Raw genomic sequence first — 23,067 nt, 5'->3', positions numbered from 1 at the left:
TTGGGTTCTTTAACAATAGATATGGTTAAGAGGTGTAGTCACGGACTTTATAATAGTGACGGCAGGTATCCTGAAAGGCTAGTTGGTGGAGTTCAATTCGTACCCTTTCCAAAACCGAAGACCCAGTACGAAAAATGTCTTTGATGGATCAAACTTTGTATAAGACCAATCATCAACTGAATCCATCTAAAATCAACCGGAACAGAAGACCGAGTACGAAAAATGTCTTTGATGGATAAAACTTTGAGGAAGACCGCATGATCAACTAAATCCATCAACCGGAACAGATATGTTTGCACGAAGGTAAACCCTAAATTTTATTTTCAATACATGTCTTATATAAATGAATTAGCAGTTCTTCGCTTGCATAACATAGCTAAGTGTGAATGATTGACACACTTGATCTTTGTTGAGCGATATTTTGCGATGATCCGACTGCACAAACGTGTCTCTGTTCGGCGCTCCCGAGCGAAGCTGAACCGGACTTTGTTTGCACGAAGGTATGCCGTATATTTGATTTTCAATACATGTCTCATATAAATGAATTAGCAGTTCTTCGCTTGCATAACATAGCTAAGTGTGAATGATTGACACACTTGATCTTTGTTGAGCGATATTTTGCGATGATCTGACTGCACAAACGTGTCTCTGTTCGGCGCTCCCGAGCGAAGCTGAACCGGACTTTGTTTGCACGAAGGTATGCCGTATATTTGATTTTCAATCCATGTCTCATATAAATGAATTAGCAGTTCTTCGCTTGCATAATATAGCTACGTGTGAATGATTGTCACACTTGATCTGTGTTGAGCGATATTTTGCGATGATGTGACTGCACAAACGTGTCCCATTGTTCGCAGCTAATTAGCTAAGCTAAACCGGACTAGCAGTCCTAAAAGCCTTCGACATGCACTGTGACACCAAGACTGAAGGAAGGATGTTTGAGGACACTCAAGTAGTGATTGTTGTACTCGGTCGGGACTTGCGTAGGTTCGGCATTAATTCAAGAATAATTATTGAGGGGAGCGCGTGATGTTACACAAAGAAAATGAGAGAAACAACTCGTAAATCAAGCCTTGCCTTCTTTTCCTTCATACGGCGGTTCACAAACGGCTATACAGATACATATACAGATTCTGCACACAAGTGTGATATGTAACACGAAAATGGGAAACTGTCAATGACGAATTCGTCTTTGGGTTATAATATATTATATTATGTGGCTTCTCGGTCTTCCTCTGACTCTGGAAAGATCTCGCGCTAATGTCAATGGTTTCTCCGTTGATATGCATGTAAATACCATTGAAATACCCCTCGCTGAAATACTTGAACCCTGCTGTCTGCTTTTCAACAATATTTCACTGTTTGCTAAGAATGCGAGTGAGAAATCAACCGGTAAATCAGACAGTTTCGCTCTATTCTTTTCTTGCTGCGCCGATATTTTTCCTAATTGTTTGTCTGACGTCAGCGCACGTGGCGTGACGTCACTTCAGGAGGCGCGGTTAAGTGCCCTGTACGGAGGGGTCAATTGGCACCGGTTTATAATCATGTGATCGGACTGGGTCAACCTACTAAAGACACTACTGAGCAAAAGAGGTATAGAGAACGTGTATGTGCGGCATAGAAATCAGTTTTATTATTCATGTATTCTACGTATCGTGAATGGCACAACTATTAAATGTTCTTCCAATAAATGGCAGAGGATACATAATTTAGCGGTGTATCCATGTTTTGTGAAATTTTTGTGTGGTTGTGTGCCATGAGATTTTATTGTATGGTGTTGCCTCGACTTACAAAATTAATCCGTTCCAGAAGTCGTTTTGTAACGTGAAACTTTCGGCAGTAGAAACGCATTTACATGCAAATAGCCTAATCCGTTCTAAGGCCCTAAACCCCATATCCCGCTGCCAAAAATAAGCATTCAATGTGTACATAATGTAAAGTTTTTGGTAATACACTAAGATGTTATGGTTTGAAATCATGCATGGCTGGCAAGGAAGGTTCCCCTGCTTAAACCAGCAAATGTCAAGGCCAGTCTTAGGTTTGCCAATGACCATTTGGATGATACATAGGAGTCATGGGAAAAGGTTTTGTAGTCAGATGAGACCAAAATTTAACTTTTTGGTCATAATTCCACTAACCGTGTTTGGAGAAAGACGAACGGTGAGTTCCAACCCAAGAACACCATCCCTACTGTGAAGCATAGGGGTGGTAGCATCATTCTTTGGTGGTGTTTTTCCTGCACATAGGACAGGATGACTGCACTGTATGAAGGAGAGGTAGACTGCGGCCATGTATTGTGAGATTTTGGGGAATAACCTCTTTCCCTCAGTCAGAGCACTGAAGAGGCTGGGTCTTTCAACACGTCAACGACCTGAAGCACACAGCCAGGAAAACAAAGGAGTGGCTCCGTAAGAAGCACATCAAGGTTCCGGTGTGGCCTAGCCAGTCTCCAGATCCTAAACCCAATAGAAAATCTTTGGAGGGAACTGAAACTCCGTGTTTCTCAGCGACAACCCAGAAAATTGTCTGATCTAGAGAAGATCTGTGAGGAGGAGTGGGCCAAAATCCCTCCCGCAAACCTGGTGAACAACTACAGGAAACGTTTGACCTCTGTAATTGGAAACAAAGGCTATGTACCAAATATTAACAGTGGTTTTCTCAAGTGTTCAAATACTTATTTGCAGCTGTAGCACACAAATAATTAAAAATCATGCACAATGAACCTTTAAGCTGTATACTGCACTGTATCGAACAGGAGAATGTGTCAGCCTTATCTTTGGATTTTGAATGACATGCAGTAACATAGTGCAATTTTTAAAATGTTTGAGTCGGTTATTTTGGTGGAAAAAAAAATACTAAATGAGGTCTTGAACTTAATGTTGGTTTGTGGGTCAGCAATTTCGTACCATTACGTGACGGTAATTTTTAGCATGCACTGGAGTGCGGGGTAATGCAATACAGGGAATTCTCTGTTTGAGACAGTCGCGACCTAAGATGTTTCGACTTCACGACACCCAAGTCTTGTCCTCCATCATAGCCCCAGCACCATAGTGTTTCTGCTTAGCTAATGCATTTTGCTTCGCCCACCTCTTTACACAGGGTTTTTTTTTTTTTACCGTGGAACCGAATCTTAACATCATTTAAAAAAAAAAAAACAGAGAAAGGATAAACACCGTCGGACATAAAGACTTGGGCTTCAGTTGGATGATTGCGGGGCGATTATTATTAAGGACAAAGCCCGTATTTTAGCGCACGTGAAGGGTTTCGCTCCTATGGAGGGATCATATGGTGATCTCCAAGAATTTTTTTTTTGTGAAGAAAAAAAAAAAAACTAAGCAACGTTCTTCGATCATTGCCGAGTTGGAAAGATTATCCGAATCAACGGTTAATAGCAGCCTCATGTTCATTAAGGGAGAAGGCATGGTAAATTTCCCAACTTTGAAAGAGCAGAAAGGAGAGAAAGCAGAGGAGGAATTTACCACTAGCAAAGGCTACCTGCACATGCTTGCTTAGCTTAGCGCCGCCTGACTTCATTCTTCACCATACCGGCTTCCCTTCCCTAATAATAAGTGAAGAATCTTGTATTATTTACTTTAACGTATTTTAGTTTTTTATATGGAGTGCCAACACCCATCCATTTCTGAGCTGCTTATGCTCACCAGGGTCACAGAAATGCTGAAGCCAATCCCAAGGGTTAATCGTAAATTTGGACTTTAAAGGTGAAATCCTACTTGAGTCGAAATTCGAGTTAAGTCACTACTGTGGGAACAGATCTCAGTCGTAGACCGAGGACTTCCCGTATGTAGATTTTTTTTTCCTTCAAACCAAGTCTTGTTGAAGAGAGGCTCTTTCAGTCATAAATTCAAGCAATAAATATACTGTATACTAGATACTGTACTGTGGCGGGACAAGCCGAAAGGAAAGGAAGAAGATTCTCTCCATGTACAAAAGGGCATTTTTGTTATGCAGGTGGTTAGGAAGGTTGCGGTCTTTGGGGCCCTGGCAGTCCTGAAAATTTGTGGCCTCCACCATTATTTAAATTGACCATCCCTGTGTTAACCACAAGCCAAGGCATTGTTTTTCTATTCGAGCTATATAACTTAAAAACTGTGGAATATGAACAAATTTGTCAACCATGACTTACCAACTTTTGCCACGTTGTGCTCCTGCTAGAAATAGCCCCCCATGTATGAACTTCATTTTAAGGTCTTTTTTTTCCCCTCAGTGCAAATATATCTGCTGTCTTGCAAACAATACGTATAAGAGTTTATCTCAACGGGGGGTTCGTGTTTAAATAAACTAAAATAAATAGTTAGAAGGAATCAAACGTGAAATCCAATTTATGATATCTGATTGAAAATAGTCGCAACATATGGCGGACAACTGTTGACCGGATGGAGTAACACGGTAACAGCTAACGATTAGCCACGGTAGCAAAGTACGGAAAAGAAAAATTATTCTCTTGTCGCGTAATACACCGGCTGTACTCATCGTGTTACACGACTGACAATCAAATGCATCTTCTACCGAACCAGCGTAATACGACAAATGTTTGTGCCAAAAATACCTTTTTTTCGTAGTCGTAGTAAACAGCGTGTACGCTGGTTTCTCTCCACCTCGCGTTCACAAACTAAGCGCGCTCTCGTCTACATGTCCATTGCCTGCCCGGAAGTTCGCCATGACGAAATACTGTAATGTTAGTTCCCATTGCTCATTTCTTTGTTCATAGTCATTATTTTTAAATATTCCATATATTTACATTTTATATTGAATTGGCTGGCAAACAATTTAGGGTGGACCAATGGTTGGATGGATGGATGTTTATCTTGATATTTTCCTGATTACTGATCCATCCATCCATCCATGCAACCATTTTCTGAATCAGTTATCTTCAATTGAGGAAAAAAAAGATGAGTGAAAATATGCAAACATTTTTCAGGTAAGAGTTCGGAAATCCTCAACAAACACATTATGCATTTTGCTGTTGTATTTATGCATTTATTTATTAGAAGAGAACATGTGCAAGAAGAAGAATTCAGTTTACAAAAGTAAACACAAATAATAATGAACGGGAAATATTGTAACTAAAAACATATAAGATATACAAGACAATGAGCCAGTCACATCTCAAGCACTCAGTTCAATTTCAAACATAACCGCAGGATGTGCTAAATTAACAAACCAAGGAAAATTAAGCACAAACCTGTGTACAAAAATGCAAAAACATCCCAAAATGACATACATTCAGGAATGCCGTTGTTAAACCTATTGTTTTTTTTTTAACATAATATTTTTTAAAAACTTTTATTTTGCATATGAAGTGCATACAAAGTGAAATTCACCTTTTTACAATATATCAAGGTGAATTTTGATGAGAGAGCTCCAAACATTGAGAAAATATATATTGGTGTCAAAGCTATTTTAGTTATCTGTTGTTGGTGCCACAGTGCTTGCTGGTAAGTGTACCATTGCTGCATTATGGCTCTGTGTTTGTGAAGTCATAAACCAAGCTTGCATTACTGTGTCCATTTGAAGAGGAGATGTGTCTAATGTTGCCATTGAGGAGAGGTGATGCTTCCTGTGCAGGATCAAATGAGGGTTCCTAAGGAGGGTATAAAGCAACGCCCATCGTCTCCTGGCCTGACTGTTTGTAGAATCGTCTGGAAAGAAGAAAGAAACTTGAGCAACAAAAAAATACCAAACACTTACGCAGGATAATAGTGTGCAGTGTTCAGTATTTGCAAACCAGATGATGTGTTGTTGAACGTGGAGTACAGAGACCGTGTGTGTTTCTCCAGAGTGGTGGAGACGAGCAGTTTGCAGAAACACACCATAACTGGATTGTTATGATAGTGGTCAGCAAAGATCATCCCAATCCATGTACTATAACCTGAAAAGCCCAGGAAATACCGTTAGATATGTACACTGTTTGTTTATGAAGAAATGTACTTTACATACAAAAATCACATATTGCCATTTCTTTCTTTTCTGAACACAGTAAGTATAAATGTAGTCTCTCCAAAACATCTACTTTCACAAAAGCATCTGATTTCATCAATACAGATGTATAGCACACTTTACACATCATATTTCTCATTTGGCTGAAACCAGTTTAAGTGTGAAATCTTGCCTCATGTAAGTCAGTCAGCCCTAGTTGCCCGTTGATGTACTGTTTAACCTGAGTGTACAGACTTGAAAGGAATGGCTTTCCTGTGATCTCACTGTAAATGACTCCAGTTTTCCAGTACTGTAATCTATTTTTTTAAAGTTGTCCAACATAGCTTATTTGAGGGCCATATTAGGGAGTAAAATCACCAGCATCCATTGTTTCATATCCTCTCTGCATTATTGTGCGGTCAATGCGGGACACCAGCCATGTTCCTAGCGTAATGCTGATCATCAGCCTCATGATGCAGTTGCTTATCCCCATGATCACGTTGTAGAAAAAGAAAAAGTAGTTGAAGCAGTGGAATGCTTTTCTGAAGCCAAAAGAGAAAGGAGCATAAACATATTTTGTGTCATTCATAGTCATGTTTCGTTACAGTTTGATATAGTTATATTCGGTCCTCATTTCTGCGCACCACTGAGGACATTTACACTCATATGTAAATAGTATCTTCCAGGACTTCCATTTTGGTAAATCTATTACATTTTTTTTTGTAAGAAATCAGAAAAAAATGTCCATCAACATCCCACCTGGGTAGATCAACTGCCCCGTATGCTAATTGTGCTTTGCTTTCATATTCACATGTAGACTTTGGAAAACTGTCCATAAGAAATTCCAGAAGATGCTAGGTAGGACACATTATCCTAATTTACAACCATAGACTGAGTTACGGTACATCTGGATTTTCCAACAACACAGGTTCACATGCAGTATTAAATTTTCAATATGAAACTATCTTTTCCCACCTGTTGTTGAGAGCCAGAGGTTTCTGTTTATCAGAGGGAGACAATTTATCCTGAAGGAAAAAAAACTGGACCAAAACTATCTGGACGATCACCATAGCTACCACTAAACCGATGGTTAGACTAGAAAGAGAAAGACAGAAGCCATATTGTAAGTGTTTAGCAGCTGAGTTCAGAGTCAACACGTTCAAATTCAACCGCATGTTAAATGGGAGTCTGCACACACCTGCCACCATTTAAAGTGCCTCAGATTAACCCAAAATAAAGGTCAGTACATTTTACCAACATTTTTTTCTTTTTGCTTTATATCAGAAGTCCAAAGTTTTGTACGAACACTGATATTTTGAACTAATAAATGAAAAAAAATCTCTCCACTTTGTAAAAGGCTGTAGTTTCAGATGAAGAAAAACAGCTATTGATCCTATCTCCAACATCCTTCACTGTAGGCACGGTATTCTTTTGGTAATGAGCAGTGTTGTTTTTGCAGCAAACATAACATTTGAAATTATGATTGCTTAGTTTCAGCGGACCATAAGACATACCCCCCAAATGTGTTAGGGAGATTTTGTGATGTCTGATGAAACAGATGAAAGGAAAAGCCTACTATAGGACTGAAATTTATTTGAGTTTAATCAGAGGTAATTATGTAAAACCATTACTTGAGTTGATTATTTAAAATTTCTCCTCAAAACATTACCCCAAAAATATTATATTGAGCAGTACAGGTTAGACGTTACATTAATGTTGGAATAGCTCTGAAATTATTTTTCTGTGTCTCTCTTTTAAAATCACACAAACACACATTTCCAAATGCACGTAATCTCACATTAGGATGCCCAGGTTGGACAGCATGGTCCAAATTTTGCCATGTTGTATTGGAATGACAATCGCATAAACCAACAACAGTGCAGCCAGGAAGTGAACAAAGTGAACCATTAGATAACCTGAAATATGGAAAAAGAAGAAACAAATCTTTGAAATAAATGAAAAAATATCTCAAAAGGAATTTAAATAAAATATTACCCCAGAGGGTAAAAGCAATTTGCCATCCAGAGTAGCGTGCGATAGAGGCCTGTATAAAATCCATAGAAAGTAGATCATTTGTAAAGTTGTACAACATACAGTTTGTCATAAGTGTGTTGTGTTGCACTCACCACACTGACAGCAGACTTAGGTGTGAGGAACTTCTCTGGAAGAAAACCTCTCTCTCCTCTCCAAAGTCTCTTTAAGTGTTTCCTGTGGAAAAAAACAAACAAACAAAACAGCGTGTTATGTATTTATAAATGTCTGATTTTGGACGGATGCTGTGCATTTTAAACATCCACTTACCTGTAACATATCAGTACATGGAAGGTGTAGGCGACTGAATTGAGGCTAGCAAAGATAGTAGTTGCTAACCATGTCTCTAGAATGAAAGAAAGCAATAGATTAATTTTTAGAGATTTTAAAGAGAAAAGGTGACTGAAAGATGACAAGTAATGTCTTGTTTTCCTATACCACAACATCCCGTTTCATACGACCAATTGGATTTTTCTGGTCAACTCAAATGTGACTAATTACACATTACCTTGGCAATGACAACATAAGTGCATCGCACCAATTGTATAATTGCTCAGGACAGGAAAGGACTTCATGTAATTCTTGCTTAAAGTGCTACTGACACGTTAAAGTCATGCTTTTTAGTACGTTTTTAATTTTAAAAAAAGGCAGCTCGAATGGACCCATCAGTTTTTTCACCACACGTCATGCATGATGTTGTCGTATATGGATTTTTGCATCTCCTGCCATGAAAATCCTTTCAAGGCATTTGTGTTGGAGAAAAACCAGGAATAGACGTTTTTTGCAGTAGCGGGGTTGAGTGTTTATATTGGTTTATACCTATTGTACTGGCGAAAAATTTGTTGGTTTTTTTCATCGTGTTAGGCAAAATGCCGGCTCGTCGTATTGCTGGATTTTGCTCGAACATTCGGGAGGATGGATTCACTCTTCACACATTTCCAAAACACCTGGTTTGTTGTGAAAAATGGATTGCACGAGTGCAAAGGACGATAGCTTTGTGGGTTTTAAATGACAGGTAGGTGTGTATAAAGCTATCAAAAAAAAAAAATGTGGGGGGCTAATTTCTCTCTCAGTTTATAGTATACGTTACGTGTGAATTTGGAATAAATGCCCTTGGTCAAACCGGCAACATATAACAAAGCATTTGTATTGCGTTTTAGACAATTTAATCACACACACAATACAATACAACACAAAACTAAATAATAAAATAGAAGTACAAAGACAGTTTAGGAGCGGGTAACATGAGTAGTTAATTAGCTAACTAGCCGTAGAGTCACCAAACTCGAACAACTTCTCCGAAAGCAACAATCATAAAAAGCTCTGTCCGCGTCCGGCAACGCAGTCCTTCTCTCAGAACGTAACAAAAGATGCGCGTCATAATAACTTCATAAAGGACGTAAGTCAGGGGTAAAAATATGTCGATGTGCGCGGCCGCGACGTTGTTGCTGCCCACCGGCGGCTGCGCTGTTATCCCGACTACTGCTCGTGGTTTTTTGTAAATAAGATGGTGTTGGACAGATTATCTAACCAGAGCAATGAAATCCAACCTTTTTGGAGCCAAGGAACATTTTATTGAGAAATCTCATGGCACACCAACATATAAAAATTGTCACAAAATGTATATTCACTAATTGCTCTATGTACTTACTGCCATCTAATAGAAGACCATTAAATTGTTTTGTCTGCCACTATGCCTCACTGGCATAAATGAACAAAGATATTATTTATTGTAAATGTATATTTTTTCAACAATTACGTACACAGAGGTCATTTAAATACTCATTGCTCCATCTTGAGATCAGAGATCGATTATTGTTTTTTAAATTTGCTGATCGGCCCCAAAAAATCCTGATTGTGTCCGGCCGACAAAATACTCTCACCATGAGAAACTCCAGAGTAGAAGAGAGTCCAACCCCTCTCAAGAGGACTGGTACCAGAGACCATGCTTTTTTTTTTTTTTTAAGCCGGAATTTATCGACTTCATACATTATGACGAGGTCATGTTTCAGGTCGCTACAGCCAGCTTCAGTAATCAGGAATCAGATAGCTAAGGTCTCCCCTGCCCATTCCAAGCCAACTTTCCACATGCCTGACCCCTCTGGCATTCTTCTACAGGAGTTAACTCCATGGGAAGGGGGAATCATAAAACCTCTTCGGGCTTTACCAGCTGGGACCCATAGGTACAGGCCCAGCCACTAGCCATCGAGCCCACCTCCAGGCCCGGCTCCAGAGGGGGGCCCCGGGGACTTGAGGCTGAGCTAGGGAAAACGGTATCCTTTTATTGTCATCGTCATAAAGGTCCTTTGCCCTGGGTGAGCCTATCAAGAGCATAAAGCCCTTGACAACTTAGCTCCTAGGATCATTGGGACCCACAAACCCCTCCAACACAATAAGATGATGGCTCAAAGAGGAGTGTATCAGATGTTCTTTTTTATATTTTGATTTGACTATTTGACTATGTGATATTCTGGGTTCAAAGCTCAGCTCTGGCTTTCTTGTGTGGGATTTGCATTTTCCCCAGGTCATTTTGTGGTTTGTCTCCAGGTATTCTGGGTTCTTCCCACCATGAAAAAACATTCATTTTAGGTTCATTAAAATATTATACTAAATACTGTAATACTAAAATATTCATTAGTATGAACATCACTGTAAACTGTTGTATAGATGGCTGGACGTTGGCTGGTGACCAGTCCAGGGTGCACCCTCAAAAGTCAACTGGGATAGGCTCTGTACCTTTTGACCTGAATGAGGAAAATGGATGGAGGGACAAAATGTTCAAGGCTTTTCATCAAAACTTAGAGTACTGTAAAAAATATGGATTTGTTTAACTGCCTTTTCTCCCCACAAGAGTCCTGATGACATGAGAAAATAGTAAATAAGAGGACAGATACAGAAAACAGATTACCACAAAATTGAAAACCAATTTACACTAAACTTGAGGTAGCACTGCTGTGACTGGTCAAATGTGCAGGACTTTATGTTCATATTTAACAGTTATACCCTGAAGGAGGTGTGAGTTCTTGTGCTTGACATTCTGGTGATATATCTGAATTGTAGAATATTTAAAACAAGAAATAGGTGGCTGACAGACTTTTGCATGGTACTAAATGTAGGACTTGTAGCCAACTCACTTCTCGAAACGTTGATGAACTCTTCCAGTTGTGGAATCATGGCTCCGAAAGCTTCGGTCTGATTACAGGATGTCACCAAGTGTTTGAGTGTATTCTTCCACCTGTCCACTTGGCCAAAAGCGATACTACTGAGACTATAGTCAGCCAGCGTCATCTAAAATCCAATGACAGATGGTATGCACCACTTCATACTAACTTTTTTCTCTGATTAAAACTCATTTGTTTTTGCTTTCTTACCGTATACAGGCCTATGAGGGATATGATGGCAGTTCCAATGATTCTGTTTGGGAACTTAAAGAAGGGATCCCACTCATATACTCTGTTCTGGAACCAGCTCAGGACCTCGCTACACCATAAGACGGTTAAATACATTATATACACGTGGGGTTCCAACTGTGAAGCCATTTTTAAATGTTGTGTGGTCTACAGTTTAGTCACTGGTACTAATTCTGTTGAAGATGACAACAATAATGATGCATATTTTTATGACAACAAAGACAAAAATCAAACGGAAAAAAAGTGTTTAGTTATTACTAAATGCACAAGGGGTTAAACAGTGACTAGAATTCTGCATTTCTGTTGCAATTTAAATCGTTAAATCACACATGGCTCCACGTGTGTTATACCACGTCACATGTGTCAAACTCAAGGCCCGAGGGCCAGATCCGGCCCGCTACATGATTTTATGTGGCCCGCGAAGTCAAATCTGAAGTGTCAACTTCCATGATTTTTGCTAAAATCATTACCAAAATTTCAAATGTCATATCATAAATGAAACCATTGAGATATTGCAAGCGTTTTTGTGTTACCAAACCTCTACTATAGTTGAAAAACCCATTACCCTTGATTTCTGATTCCCAAAGTGCAGGTAGTTCATACATTTCATGTGTAAATATGATGAAGCGATTAAAGAAGTCATCCAAGGAAAGAGATTAGCGAAGAAGTGAGACATGGAGAGGACTGAGGAGAGGCGGAAGGAATACATTGAGATGAGACGTCGGGCAAAGGTAGAGGTGGCGAAGGCTAAACAAGAGGCATATGACAACATGTACTTCAGGTTGGATACGAAAGAATGAGAAAAGGATTTCTACAGGTTGGACAGACAGAGGGATAGAGATGGGAAGGATGTGCAGCAAATAAAGGTGACTGAGGATAGCAATGGAAATATGTTGACTGGTGCCAAGTTTATAAAACAGTGGTGAGGCCAGCAATGATGCACGGATTAGAGACAGTAGCACTGAAGAGACAACAGGAAGCAGAACTGGAGGGAGCACAAATGAAGATGCCGAGGTTCTTGCTTGGAGTGAACAGGTTGGTTAGGATTAGAAATGAGCCCATTAGAGGGACAGCCAAAGTTGGATGCTTTGGAGACAAGGTTAGAGAGATGGTTTGGACATGTTCGAAGGCGAGAGTGTGAGTATATTGGTAGGAGGGTGCTGAGGATGGAGCTGCCAGGCAAAAGAGCGAGAGGAAGACCAAAGAAAAGTTTGATGGATGTTGTGAGGGAGGACATGAGTGAGGACAGTGGGTGTTGGGGAGGAAGATGCACGAGATAGGCTTAGATGGAAAAAGATGCCATGCTGTAGTGACCCCTAACTGGACAAGCTGAAAGGAAAAGAAGAAGACACACATAACAGAGGGAAACCGTAAATACAATGTGGCTCGCGAGAGAAATGAGTTTGACACCCCTGCGCTACGTTTTTTTTTTTTTTACCTGTGTGTACTTCTCTTCCTCAAAAGTCTTTTAACATGCTGCACTTGATGTTCCTCAGTCATTTCATCTGAGTCCTACATCACATTTTGAATATTAATACGCACTCTAATGCATTGACTGCAAAACATGACATTCATGGGAAAAAAAGTAAATGTGTAAAAATGTGAATATATGAAAACCCTATCAAGTCAAATTATTGTTCTTTGGGTTTTGATGGTACATCTTACATTATATACTGTGTGGTCTAACCTCCTGTTCCAGCTGCAGATGTATTCGAACATCTTTGATCAACATGTAGATAAATCGCCCCAAAAGAAAAATGAGAGAGAGGATACACGGCCACAGGACAATTATCTTCTGATATTTCCCCAATATCTGTTAAAATACATTTATATGTTAATTTTATGATATAAAAAGTAAATACAAAAAAACGTCAGATGGCACATGACAGTGCTCACGAACCTTTCCACCAGGACATGTGAATGTGTCCCACACTGTAATGATAAGCCTGAAAACAAACAAATAGCCACATTTGTATTTTGACTGTTTGATAGTGTGTTTGTCCATTTTAAAACATACCCCCAATCTGAATGAATATTTACCAACACAAAGAGTAGATAATTCCTAGCACAGCTCCAGCTGTTCTGAAGGGCGTTGACAGACAGGCAAAGAAAGGAAAGTTCACAAGTCCCACCTCCAAAGCTCCAACCAGATAAACTACAGCTGAAATCAATAAACAGGCCATCAGTTTATGTATGAACAACAGAGCAGAACCAGGCGGTTGTACGTGTCGCTACCTCTGGCCCAGGGTGGGACTGTGAAAGGAATATAATGTTCGGAGAAGAGCAGCAGGACGCTATACGACACAGCACCGAAGGCGAACCCATATGACCAACGATTGCTCAGGCTGCCTATGGTGTCCAGAGGTCTGGCAAAGACACTAACACTCTTCATTGTTTTGCATTAGACAACAGAGTCAGGTTTTTCATTACAAGGAATTGGGATTGGTTAACATTGTGACATCAAGGGTTCTTTGGTTTCTGAATGCCAGAAAAATGTCATCAACGTTCCTAAAACTTTTGACAGTGTTCGTTTAAAGATTTCCAGTGGTCCAGAAACCCTATGGTTCTCCAAAAGTTCATATTTCTGGGGAAAATGAACTTGTGTCATAATGCGGTGTTTTAGACACTGTGAGTAAACTATGGCCCAAGACCTTTTGAGCGCAACTACAGTGTGGCCCATCTTTGTTTGCTGTGTTGCAGATTTTTAATTTTATAGTGTACATCTAGGCAAGATACCGTAATTTCCATTAGCAGGCCCATGGTGTTTCACTTTATGTTAGCATTAAGCTAGAAATCTTGTGTTGGACAAAATTACATGATGTGTTTGAACATTTTAGAGTTTAAATAACATCTTGAATTTTGTTTTGTGTCAATTTCTTCCAATGGAAGTTTAAAACGATCAGCTTAAACCAAGCACATTTTGCCTCTTATTTGAGGAAAGTGCGATCGAGAGAGAAAGAGAGAACAAGAATGCTTTAAAAAGTCTGTTTCAATTTTTCTTTATGTCACCAACTTACACAACAATGCCAAAACGTCCTTGCAGCAAAGGAAGTTTGTGGTCAATGCCCAAGGTTTTTGCTCTTTTCTGAAGAAATGACAGCACGAAGGCAATTAGCACCTGGAAGACAACAACCAACTCAATAAATAATAAATATTTTAACTTGAGCTAAAACTGAGGATGTATTTAAATAGCGGTTTTTACGTAAAAAAAGATGGTGTGATACAACTCACCCATTCTTTTTACCATCGAGATGACACTGAAATAATCAGAAAACCTCTGCAATTTTCATTACTTTCGCTCATAAAATTAATTTAAAAAATAGTTTGCAAATATTGGCACAGCTGTAAAGTGTTATCCTCACAGTTCTGAGGACTGGCGTTCAAATCCTGGCCCCGCCTGTGTGGAGTGTTCTCCCTGTGCCTGCGTAGGTTTTCTCCTGGCATACCAGTTTCCTCCCACATCCCCCAAAAAAAACATGCGTTAATTCGAGATTTTTTTAAATTGCCCCCGGGTGTCATTGTGAGTGCGCTTGTTTGTCTTGATGTGCCCTGCAATTGGCTGGCATCCAGTTCAGGGTGTACCCTGCCTCCTGTCTGTTAAGAGGTCGGATAAGCTCCAGCACACCTGCAACCCTCCTGAGGAAAAGCGGCGAAGAAACAAATATGAGCGTTCATCTAAAGAATCCCATACCGGATCGATCGTGGCCCGGGTTAACAACACCCGCCCACGGCACTGCTAACCTGCAGGGTGTTGGTGGAAATTCAGCTACTGTGGGTCGAAGACAAAGAAGAGGAGGAAACCGGATCCATCGTCAGAAGAAAAAGAGGAATGCACAGAGCCTACAACTGAGTGGAGGGACTTTGAATGTTGGGACTATAACAGGAAAAGCTCAGGAGTTAGTTGACATGATGATTAGGAGAAAGGTTGGTATTCTGTGCATCCAAGAGAGCAGGTGGATAGGTAGTATGGCTAGAAGTTTAGGAGCAGGGTTTAAATTATTCTACCACGGAGTAGATGGGAAGAGAAATGGAGTAGGGGTTATTTTAAAGGAAGAGCTGGCTAAGAATGTCTTGGAGGTGAAAAGAGTATCAGCTCGAGCGATGAGACTAAAATTTGAAATTGAGGGTGTTATGTATAATGTGGTTAGCGGCTATGCCCCACAGGTAGGATGTGACCTAGAGTTAGTTGAAAGAGAAATTCTGGAAGGAACTAGATGAAGTAGTTCTGAGCATCCCGGACAGCGAGAGAGTTGTGATTGGTGCAGATTCTAATGGACATATTGGTAAAGGAAACAGGGGCGATGAAGAAGTGATGGGTAAGTACGGCATCCAAGAAAGGAACTTTGAGGGACAGATGGTGGTGGACTTTGCAAAAAGGATGGAGATGGCTGTAGTGAACACTTATTTCCAGAAGAGGGAGGAACATATAGTGACCTACAAGAGTGGAGGTAGAAGCACGCAGGTGGATTTTATTTTGTGCAGACGATGTAATCTGAAGGAGATTACTGACTGTAAATTAGTGGTAGAGGAGAGTGTAGCTAGACAGCATAGGATGGTGGTGTTTAGGATGACTCTGGTGGTGGGTAGGAAGATTAAGAAGACAAAGGTAGAGCAGAGAACCATGTGGTGGAAGCTGAGAAAGGAAGAATGTTGTGCGGCCTTTCGGAAAGAGGTGAGACAGGCTCTCGATGGACAGCAGAAGCTCCCGGAAGACTGGACTATGACAAGGTAATCAGAGACAGGAAGAAGAGTACTTGGTGTGTCTTTTGGTAGGAAAGGGGAGAAGGAGACTTGGTGGTGGAAGCCCAAAATACAGGGAGTCATACAAGGAAAGAGATTAGCGAAGAAGAAGTGGGACACTGAGAGGATTGAGGAGAGGTGAAAGGAGTACATCGAGATGTGACGTAGGGCAAAGGCTCAACAAGAGGCATATGAAGACATGTACACCAGGTTAGACACGAAAGAAGGAGAAAAGGATCTCTACAGGTTGGCCAGACAGAGGGATAGCGATGGAAAGGATGTGCAGCAGGTAAGGGTGATTAAGGATAGAGATGGAAATGTGTTGACTGGTGCCAGCAGTGTGCTAAATAGATGGAAAGAATACTTTGAGAAGTTGATGAATGAAGAAAATGAGAGAGAAGGAATAGTTGAAGAGGCAAGTGTGAAGAACCAGGAAGTGGCAATGATTAGTAAGGGGGAATTCAGAAAGGCACTACAAAGGATGAAAAATGGAAAAGCAGTTGGCCCTGATGGAGGTATGGAAGCATTTTGGAGAGATGGCTGTGGAGTTTTTGACCAACTTATTCAATAGAATACTACCGGGAGAGAAGATCCCAAAAGAATGGAGGAAAAGTGTGCCAGTTCCCATATTTAAGAACAAAGGTGATGTTCAGAACTGTGGAAACTACAGAGGAATAAAGATGATGAGCCACACAATTAAGTTATGGGAAAGAGTAGTGGAGGCTAGACTCAGGACAGAAGTAAGTATCTGCGAGCAACGGTATGGTTTAATGCCTAGAAATAGGACCCCAGATGCATTATTTGCCCTGAGGATGCTCGTGGAAAAGTACAGAGAAGGTCAGAAGGAGCTGTCTTTGTAAACCTAGAGAAAGCCCATGACAGAGTACCAAGAGATGAACTGTGGTACTGCATGCGCAAGTCTAGTGTGGTGGAGAAATATGTTAGAATAGTACTGGACATGTATGAGGGGACCAGAACAGTGGTGAGATGTGCCGTAGGTGTGTGATAGAATACTAGCGGGTGAAAAAATGCCTGAAGAATGGAGGAAAAGTGTTCTAGTTCCCATTTTTAAGAACAAAGGGGATGCTCAGAGCTGTGGGAATTATAGAGGAAGAAAGTTGTTGAGCCACACAATGAAGTTATGGGAAAGAGCAGTGGAGGCTAGACTCAGGACAGAAGTAAGTATCTGCGAGCAAAAGTTTGGTTTGATGCCTAGAAAGAGTACCACAGATGCATTATTTGCCTTGAGGATCCTAGTGGAAAAGTACAGAGAAGGTCAGAAGGAGCTACATTGTGTCTTTGTTGATTTAGAGAAAGCCTATGACAGAGCACCAAGAGAGGAACTGTGGTACTGCATGCGTAAGTCTGGTGTTGCTGAGAAGTATGTTAAAATAGTACAGGACATGTATGATGGCAGTAGAACAATGGTGAGGTGTGCCTGAGGTGTGACAGAAGAATTTAAGGTGGAGGTGGGACTGCATCAGGGATCAGCTCTGAGCCCCTTCCTGTTTGCAGTGGGAAATAAATAGGCTGACAGATGAGGTTAGACTGGAATCCCCTTGGACCATGATGTTTGCAGATAATATTGTGATATGCAGTGAAAGCAGGGAGCATGCAGAGGCACAATTAGAAAGATGGAGAGAGGCACTGGAAAGGAGAGGAATGAAGATTAGCCAAAGTAAAACAGAATATATGTGCGTGAATGAGAAAGGTGGAGGGGGAAGAGTGAGGCTACAGGGAGAAGAGATAGCGAGGGTGGAGGACTTCAAATATTTTGGGTCAACAATCCAGAGCAATGGTGAGTGTGGTAAGGAAGTGACGAAACGGGTCCAAGCAGGTTGGAACAGCTGGCGGAAGGTGTCTGGTGTTCTTTGGGACAGAAGAGTTTCTTCGAGGATGAAGGGCAAAGTTTACAAAACAGTGGTGAGGTCGGCCATGATGTACGGATTAGAGACGGTGGAACTGAAGAAACAACAGGAAGCAGAACTGGAGGTCGCAGAAATGAATATGTTGAGGATCTCGCTCGGAGTGGGCAGGTTGGATAGGATTAGAAATGAGCTCATTAGAGGGACAGCCAAAGTTGGATGAGGAGACTTCGAAGGTTTGGACATGTTCAGAGGTGAGAGAGTGAGTATATTGGTGGAAGGGTGCTGAGGATGGAGCTGCCAGGCAAAAGAGCGAGAGGAAGACCAAAGAGAAGGTTTATGGATGTGGTGAGGGAAGACATGAGGACAGTTGGGGTTAGAGAGGAAGATCCAGAAGATAGGCTAAGATGGCAAAAGATGACACGCTGTGGCGACCCCTAACAGGACGAGCCGAACGGAAAAGAAGATCCGTTTTCCCCAAAACAATCATGATAAATGCTAATATTGCTGTTTTTGTAACACCTCTGAAATCATAAAAATAAGCCCTGCCCTTATATACACTTTTTAAAATATTGGATATTTTTGTTTTTTAATTATTACAGGTATCATTTTTCATTTATGTTTCCCTATTAAATCGTTTCTCTTTTCTCTTTGATATGGCTCCTTCCTGGTTTGAAATAAAGAATAAAGAGCTGCAAGACAATCCTGGTTTATATTGAGCCTTCTCTTCCCAATTATATTCAGTTTAGAAGGCAAAGCTATGGACGTAAAAATGTGCCACCAGGATTTGAACAAAAATATGCCACTGAAAATTTTATTTTGTCAAGTTCACATTGTTATTTCCATACAAAGCCAATTGAAAATGCTCCATATGCTCCATTTGGTCTCAGAGGGGTAAAATATTCCTTATCTCAAACCGATCAGAAGTACCTTTACTGTAACTTTACTCAATTCTTTGTCTCGAGCTAAATCCATGATGATATCAGTGTTTATGGAAGGCTTAAATATGACGACTCTCAAAAGAGCTTATATGTGACAAGATCTTGTTTTAAACTGCGTAATTTGTTTTTAATCAAGTACTTTTTTTCACATAAATGTACAAAAGCAATCCCAACTACTGTGCTGAATAGATGACAGACCTCTATTTTGATAAATGGCTTGATGTTCATAAAGTACGGATGTCACACAGCTATTATAAGGGGTGAACATCATGTATTTTCCCGATCAGAAAATATCAATAAATGTCTACTGTAATCAGTAGACCAGACATATTTGATTGGAATTATTTCAATCAAAAAAAAAAATAAGTAAACAAGTCTACCCAGCTACTGTGTGAATGGTCCCCCAAAGAGAAGCCCTTTGGCTGGCAATTAAATAGTCTATGTATTGATATTCCCTAAAGTTGACTACTGTACTGGCTGAATAATGCGCTACTGAACAGTTACCAGACCCGTGTTTCTGTTAAGTGGGGACAAAGATACACAACAAACATGAGTGGAGCACTGACATTTCAAATGTCTGCACCATGGGCGAGAGAGCTGTTTAGCTCCTGAGCTCACTCGCCCGGCAAACATACATTCATCCATTTTTTGTACCACTTATTGTCACTACGGTTGCAGGCGTGCTATCCCTGCTACAACCTTGAATTTGTTCCCACCAATCCACAGGGGAGACATCACCCAAAAATGGTGGTGTGAAAGATGACTGTAGTGGTGGGGAGGAAAATTAAGACAAAGGGAGAGGAGACAACCATGTAGCGGAAACTGAGAAAGGATGAGTGTCATGTAGCCTTTCGAGAAAAGGGAAGACAGGCTCATTTTTTGGTGGACAGGAGGATCTTCCAGAAAAGTGGCCCACGACAGCCACGATGATGAGAGAGACAGGAAGGAGTCTGTCAATTCACTGTGAGAGCTGTAAGCCAGCTCACCACAACAATGATAATTTACCAAGTCCAGAAAAACTATCGTGTTCATTTTATCAATCGAGAACTACGTGGATTTTGTAATTATCGTTCCTGGCCCATCTTAAACAAAGGGTTTAATACCATTGATACATTTTTCTTAATCTAAAGTACAACAGACACAGCAGGAAATACTGATAAATTTCCTTGACACATGAGACATTTGGTCACATAATGCCTGGTAGATTTCATAGGACACAATAATAAATCACCCCACTGGCCAGTTATAAATATGAGGTTTAAAATTGCCACACCCACTCAGCACTTTTGATTGGCAAACTGGCTGGAGGTGTTGTGTCCAAGAAGACTGAGCGCACACAGGAACAATAAGTCAGACAGAACTTTAAAGGGAAATTCCGGTGGTTTGGATTAACAATGTATCCAATAGGTTAAGGGTTGACATATTGGAGTCTATTGTATAGTCCATGTGTGGACTATCGTCACCTTAAAGGGGAAATCCAGTGTTTGCATTAACATTATATCCAACAGGTCATGTAACATGTACTCTATCTTAAAAATGTGATGTTCATCCTCTCTCATTTCATGGTATTTTGAGAAGATTTTTATTGACAATTACGAATTTTCAGGGGCGCCACTACTTTGGCAAGTCACATGACCTACATGCGCAGATGTGACTTATTACATGCCGAACCAAAGGCTCGATTACATGGGACACTATTGTGGCCAGTTCTGTTTTCTCTGATTTATCCTCATCTGATGAAGAAATAGCAGTATCGGGTGATTGGGAAGAGGGAGGAATACTTCCAAACAGATTTGAACCTGTGGCTGTAAATAATGTTGAATATTCGAATGGTTCTTGCAACGGGAAAGACGCGGAGTCTGACTACCGAGCTCCAGCGCGGGCCCCTCGTTTGCGGCCCAGCCGCTCGCCAGAGCTCGCCCGTGACCGGTCACTCCTCAGAACTCGCTCGGGGCCCACTACTGGAGCCTTTGGTGTGACATGTAATACGTCACCGCCGTGCACGTAGGTCATGTGACTTGCCAAAATGGCGGCGCCCCTGAAAATTCGTAATTGTCGATAAAAATCTTCTGAAAACACCATTACAAGAAAGGATTAACATCACATTTTCAAGATACAATACATATTACCTGAAGTATTGGAGACACTGTTAATCAAAAGAGTGCCAGGAGAAAACCTACACAGGCACTGGAACATGCAAAATCCACACAGGTAGGACTGAGATTTGATCCCCGGTCCGTAGAACTGCTAGGTCAACGCCCTAACCATGGTGCCGCAGGATTTAACCAGTCGCGCCACTGTGCTGCCTATTAAGAAAGTCTTTTGGATTTAATATAAAATGAAAATCAACACCATTTTCTGTATCTGGTGACACACTCTACAACGGAGAAGAGTAAAAAAAAAAACCTACATAGCAGGGATGCTGTTGCTGTGCTTTACCAAACCTAATGAACAAACAGTGCAAGTTTACTATATTGTAAAAATGCACTCATGTATGACTCGATATGATAAATATTACTTGTGTATACACGACTGACTTTTGTATCATCATAATTCTGCAGCCCAGTTTTTATGTTACTGTTTAAATGAAAGGACAACTTACTGCTGGAATAAGTGTGAGATGCAAAAAGAGATCAATTGATATTCCATTGTGACAGTCCTGAACTATGGTTTCCCTGGAGGAAAAAAGTAAGGAAAAATTAAATACAAAAACACATTTAGAAAGATAAGAATGTTAAGTCTTGAGGGGTACGTTAATGGGTGGTGGAACATTGGAGCGACTGTTTAGCGCATCTGCCTCACAGAACTGAGGACTGGGGTTCAACTCCCGGCCCCATTTGTGTTCGCACCATGCCTGCGCGGGCTTTCTCCGGGCACTCCAGTTTCCTCACGCATCCCAAAAACATGCAACATTAATTGGTCACTCTAAATTTCCCCAGGGTGTGATTCTGAGTGTAACACTTGTCTGTCTTTATGTGCCCTGCGATTGGGTGGAAACCAGTTCAGGTTGTACCCCACCTCGTGCCTGAAGATAGTTGGGATATGTTCCAGGACTTCCATGACCCGTATGAGGTTAAGCGGCTCAGATAATGGATGGATAGATGTTTATGGCTGTCTAACGGTACTTAGCATTAGTTTACAACCATGTTCCATCATTCTGGGAGTCCATCCATCCCTTTGCTCTGGGGCTTATCCTCACAAGAATTAAAAGGTGTGCTGCAGCCTATCCCAGCTATCTTTTGGCAGGAGGTGGGATACACCCTGAACTGGTTGCCAAACACTCGCAGGGCCCATAGAAAATAACAACCATTCACACTCACATTCACATTTACAGGCAATTTAGAGTCTTTAATCATCCTACCAAGCATGTTTTTGGGATGTGGGAGGAAACCGAGTTCCCGGAGAAAACCCATGCAGACTGGGCCAGGATTTGAACCTTGGTCCACAGAATTGTAAGGCAGATGCTCAAACCTCCCACCACATACTGTGAGTCATTTCTAGTATTTTGACCTGATAATGTTGCTTAACTATACACCGAGTGAACAACGTTCAACACTGTCACATGCACAAACTTTAAGTTTGGTTAAAAGGTAACAAAAGCAAACACAACTGAAGCCATGAAGTACTTACATATGTTCCAACTGGTTTGCAATAATGTTTAGATCGTCCATTTGGGATCAAAAAGTTGTTTCCTCAGCGCTTCCAATGAACACAACTGTGGATCAATCTCACTTCTGCATTTCCTGGTTTCACACATGTGACTCAGATTTGAACTTTGACCTCAGGACATAATCTTTCTCTCATACTTTCACTGTTGCTCTCTCTCTCTCTCTCTCTCTCTCTCCTCTCTCTCTCTCTCACACACCCACACGCACTTATACGCACGCACATACACACACGCACACACACACACATACTTCTTTATTGATAATTGTGTTACTCAGTACAAGGAGTGTAAACACAGAGTTCTTCCACTTAGATGGCCAATTGATCATTCACATGACTTGATTTCATAATAACAGAACTGTTGACACATTTGTTTCGGATGCTGTCAGATTCATCTGCTACCTTTTATTATTCATGATTATTATGGTCGTCGAACCATTTCCACTGCAGATATCCAGTTGCAAGTCAGTTCAGCAA

General features: G+C 40.8%; 2 protein-coding genes across 7 annotated transcripts in view; both read right to left on the bottom strand.

The window, feature by feature from the left end:
* Positions 1-4,714, bottom strand: part of tdrd7a (tudor domain containing 7 a) — a 46,209-nt gene extending 41,495 nt beyond the window's left edge. The window contains exons 1-3 of one of the 5 annotated variants that reach the window (XR_009796400.1): positions 4,568-4,644; positions 2,317-2,371; positions 2,139-2,236 (exon numbers count right to left, since the gene is read on the bottom strand). Coding sequence is in view for 3 of the 5 variants with exons in the window: in XM_061829876.1 (XP_061685860.1) it covers positions 2,139-2,218 (80 nt within the window). In the remaining 2 variants the exon portion in view is untranslated. Of the gene's footprint in view, positions 1-2,138; positions 2,237-2,316; positions 2,457-4,144; positions 4,474-4,567 lie in introns of those variants that run through there. The other 4 variants (XM_061829876.1, XM_061829875.1, XM_061829877.1 and 1 more) reach the window with 4 other exon arrangements.
* A 270-nt stretch (positions 4,715-4,984) lies between these two features.
* Positions 4,985-22,692, bottom strand: stra6l (STRA6-like). 2 transcript variants are annotated; one of them, XM_061829879.1, is made up of 18 exons: positions 22,555-22,692; positions 21,527-21,599; positions 14,396-14,496; positions 13,614-13,744; positions 13,419-13,539; positions 13,279-13,324; positions 13,066-13,191; positions 12,817-12,890; positions 11,340-11,448; positions 11,103-11,256; positions 8,239-8,314; positions 8,064-8,145; positions 7,933-7,981; positions 7,736-7,853; positions 6,913-7,032; positions 6,316-6,479; positions 5,747-5,890; positions 4,985-5,660 (listed from the first exon to the last, which is right to left on the bottom strand). In XM_061829879.1, the coding sequence occupies exons 1-18, from the start codon at positions 22,593-22,595 to the stop codon at positions 5,422-5,424; spliced, it is 1,968 nt and encodes a 655-aa protein (XP_061685863.1). In that variant the 5' UTR covers positions 22,596-22,692; the 3' UTR covers positions 4,985-5,421. The 2 variants fall into 2 exon arrangements, with proteins under 2 accessions (XP_061685863.1, XP_061685864.1); XM_061829880.1 differs by having other exon boundaries at positions 14,396-14,463.
* Positions 22,693-23,067: the final 375 nt, after the last annotated feature.

This window comes from Syngnathoides biaculeatus, chromosome 9 (assembly GCF_019802595.1).
Source record: "Syngnathoides biaculeatus isolate LvHL_M chromosome 9, ASM1980259v1, whole genome shotgun sequence".
In the NCBI taxonomy this organism is placed as follows: Eukaryota; Metazoa; Chordata; class Actinopteri; order Syngnathiformes; family Syngnathidae; genus Syngnathoides; species Syngnathoides biaculeatus.
The sequence above is the reverse complement of the archived record's forward strand: the minus strand, read 5'-3'. Positions and strand labels throughout refer to the sequence as shown.

What these genes read in the sequence shown, in the direction of transcription:
- stra6l (XM_061829879.1), bottom strand. Translation starts at nt 22,595, where the DNA reads ATGGACGATCTAAACATTATTGCAAACCAGTTGGAACATAT. An exon ending in ATTATCTACTCTTTGTGTTG is followed by an intron (nt 13,325 to 13,418) that starts GTAAATATTCAT and finishes GTTTGTTTTCAG; the next exon opens with GCTTATCATTACAGTGTGGG. An exon ending in GTTCATCAACGTTTCGAGAA is followed by an intron (nt 8,315 to 11,102) that starts GTGAGTTGGCTA and finishes CTTTCATTCTAG; the next exon opens with AGACATGGTTAGCAACTACT.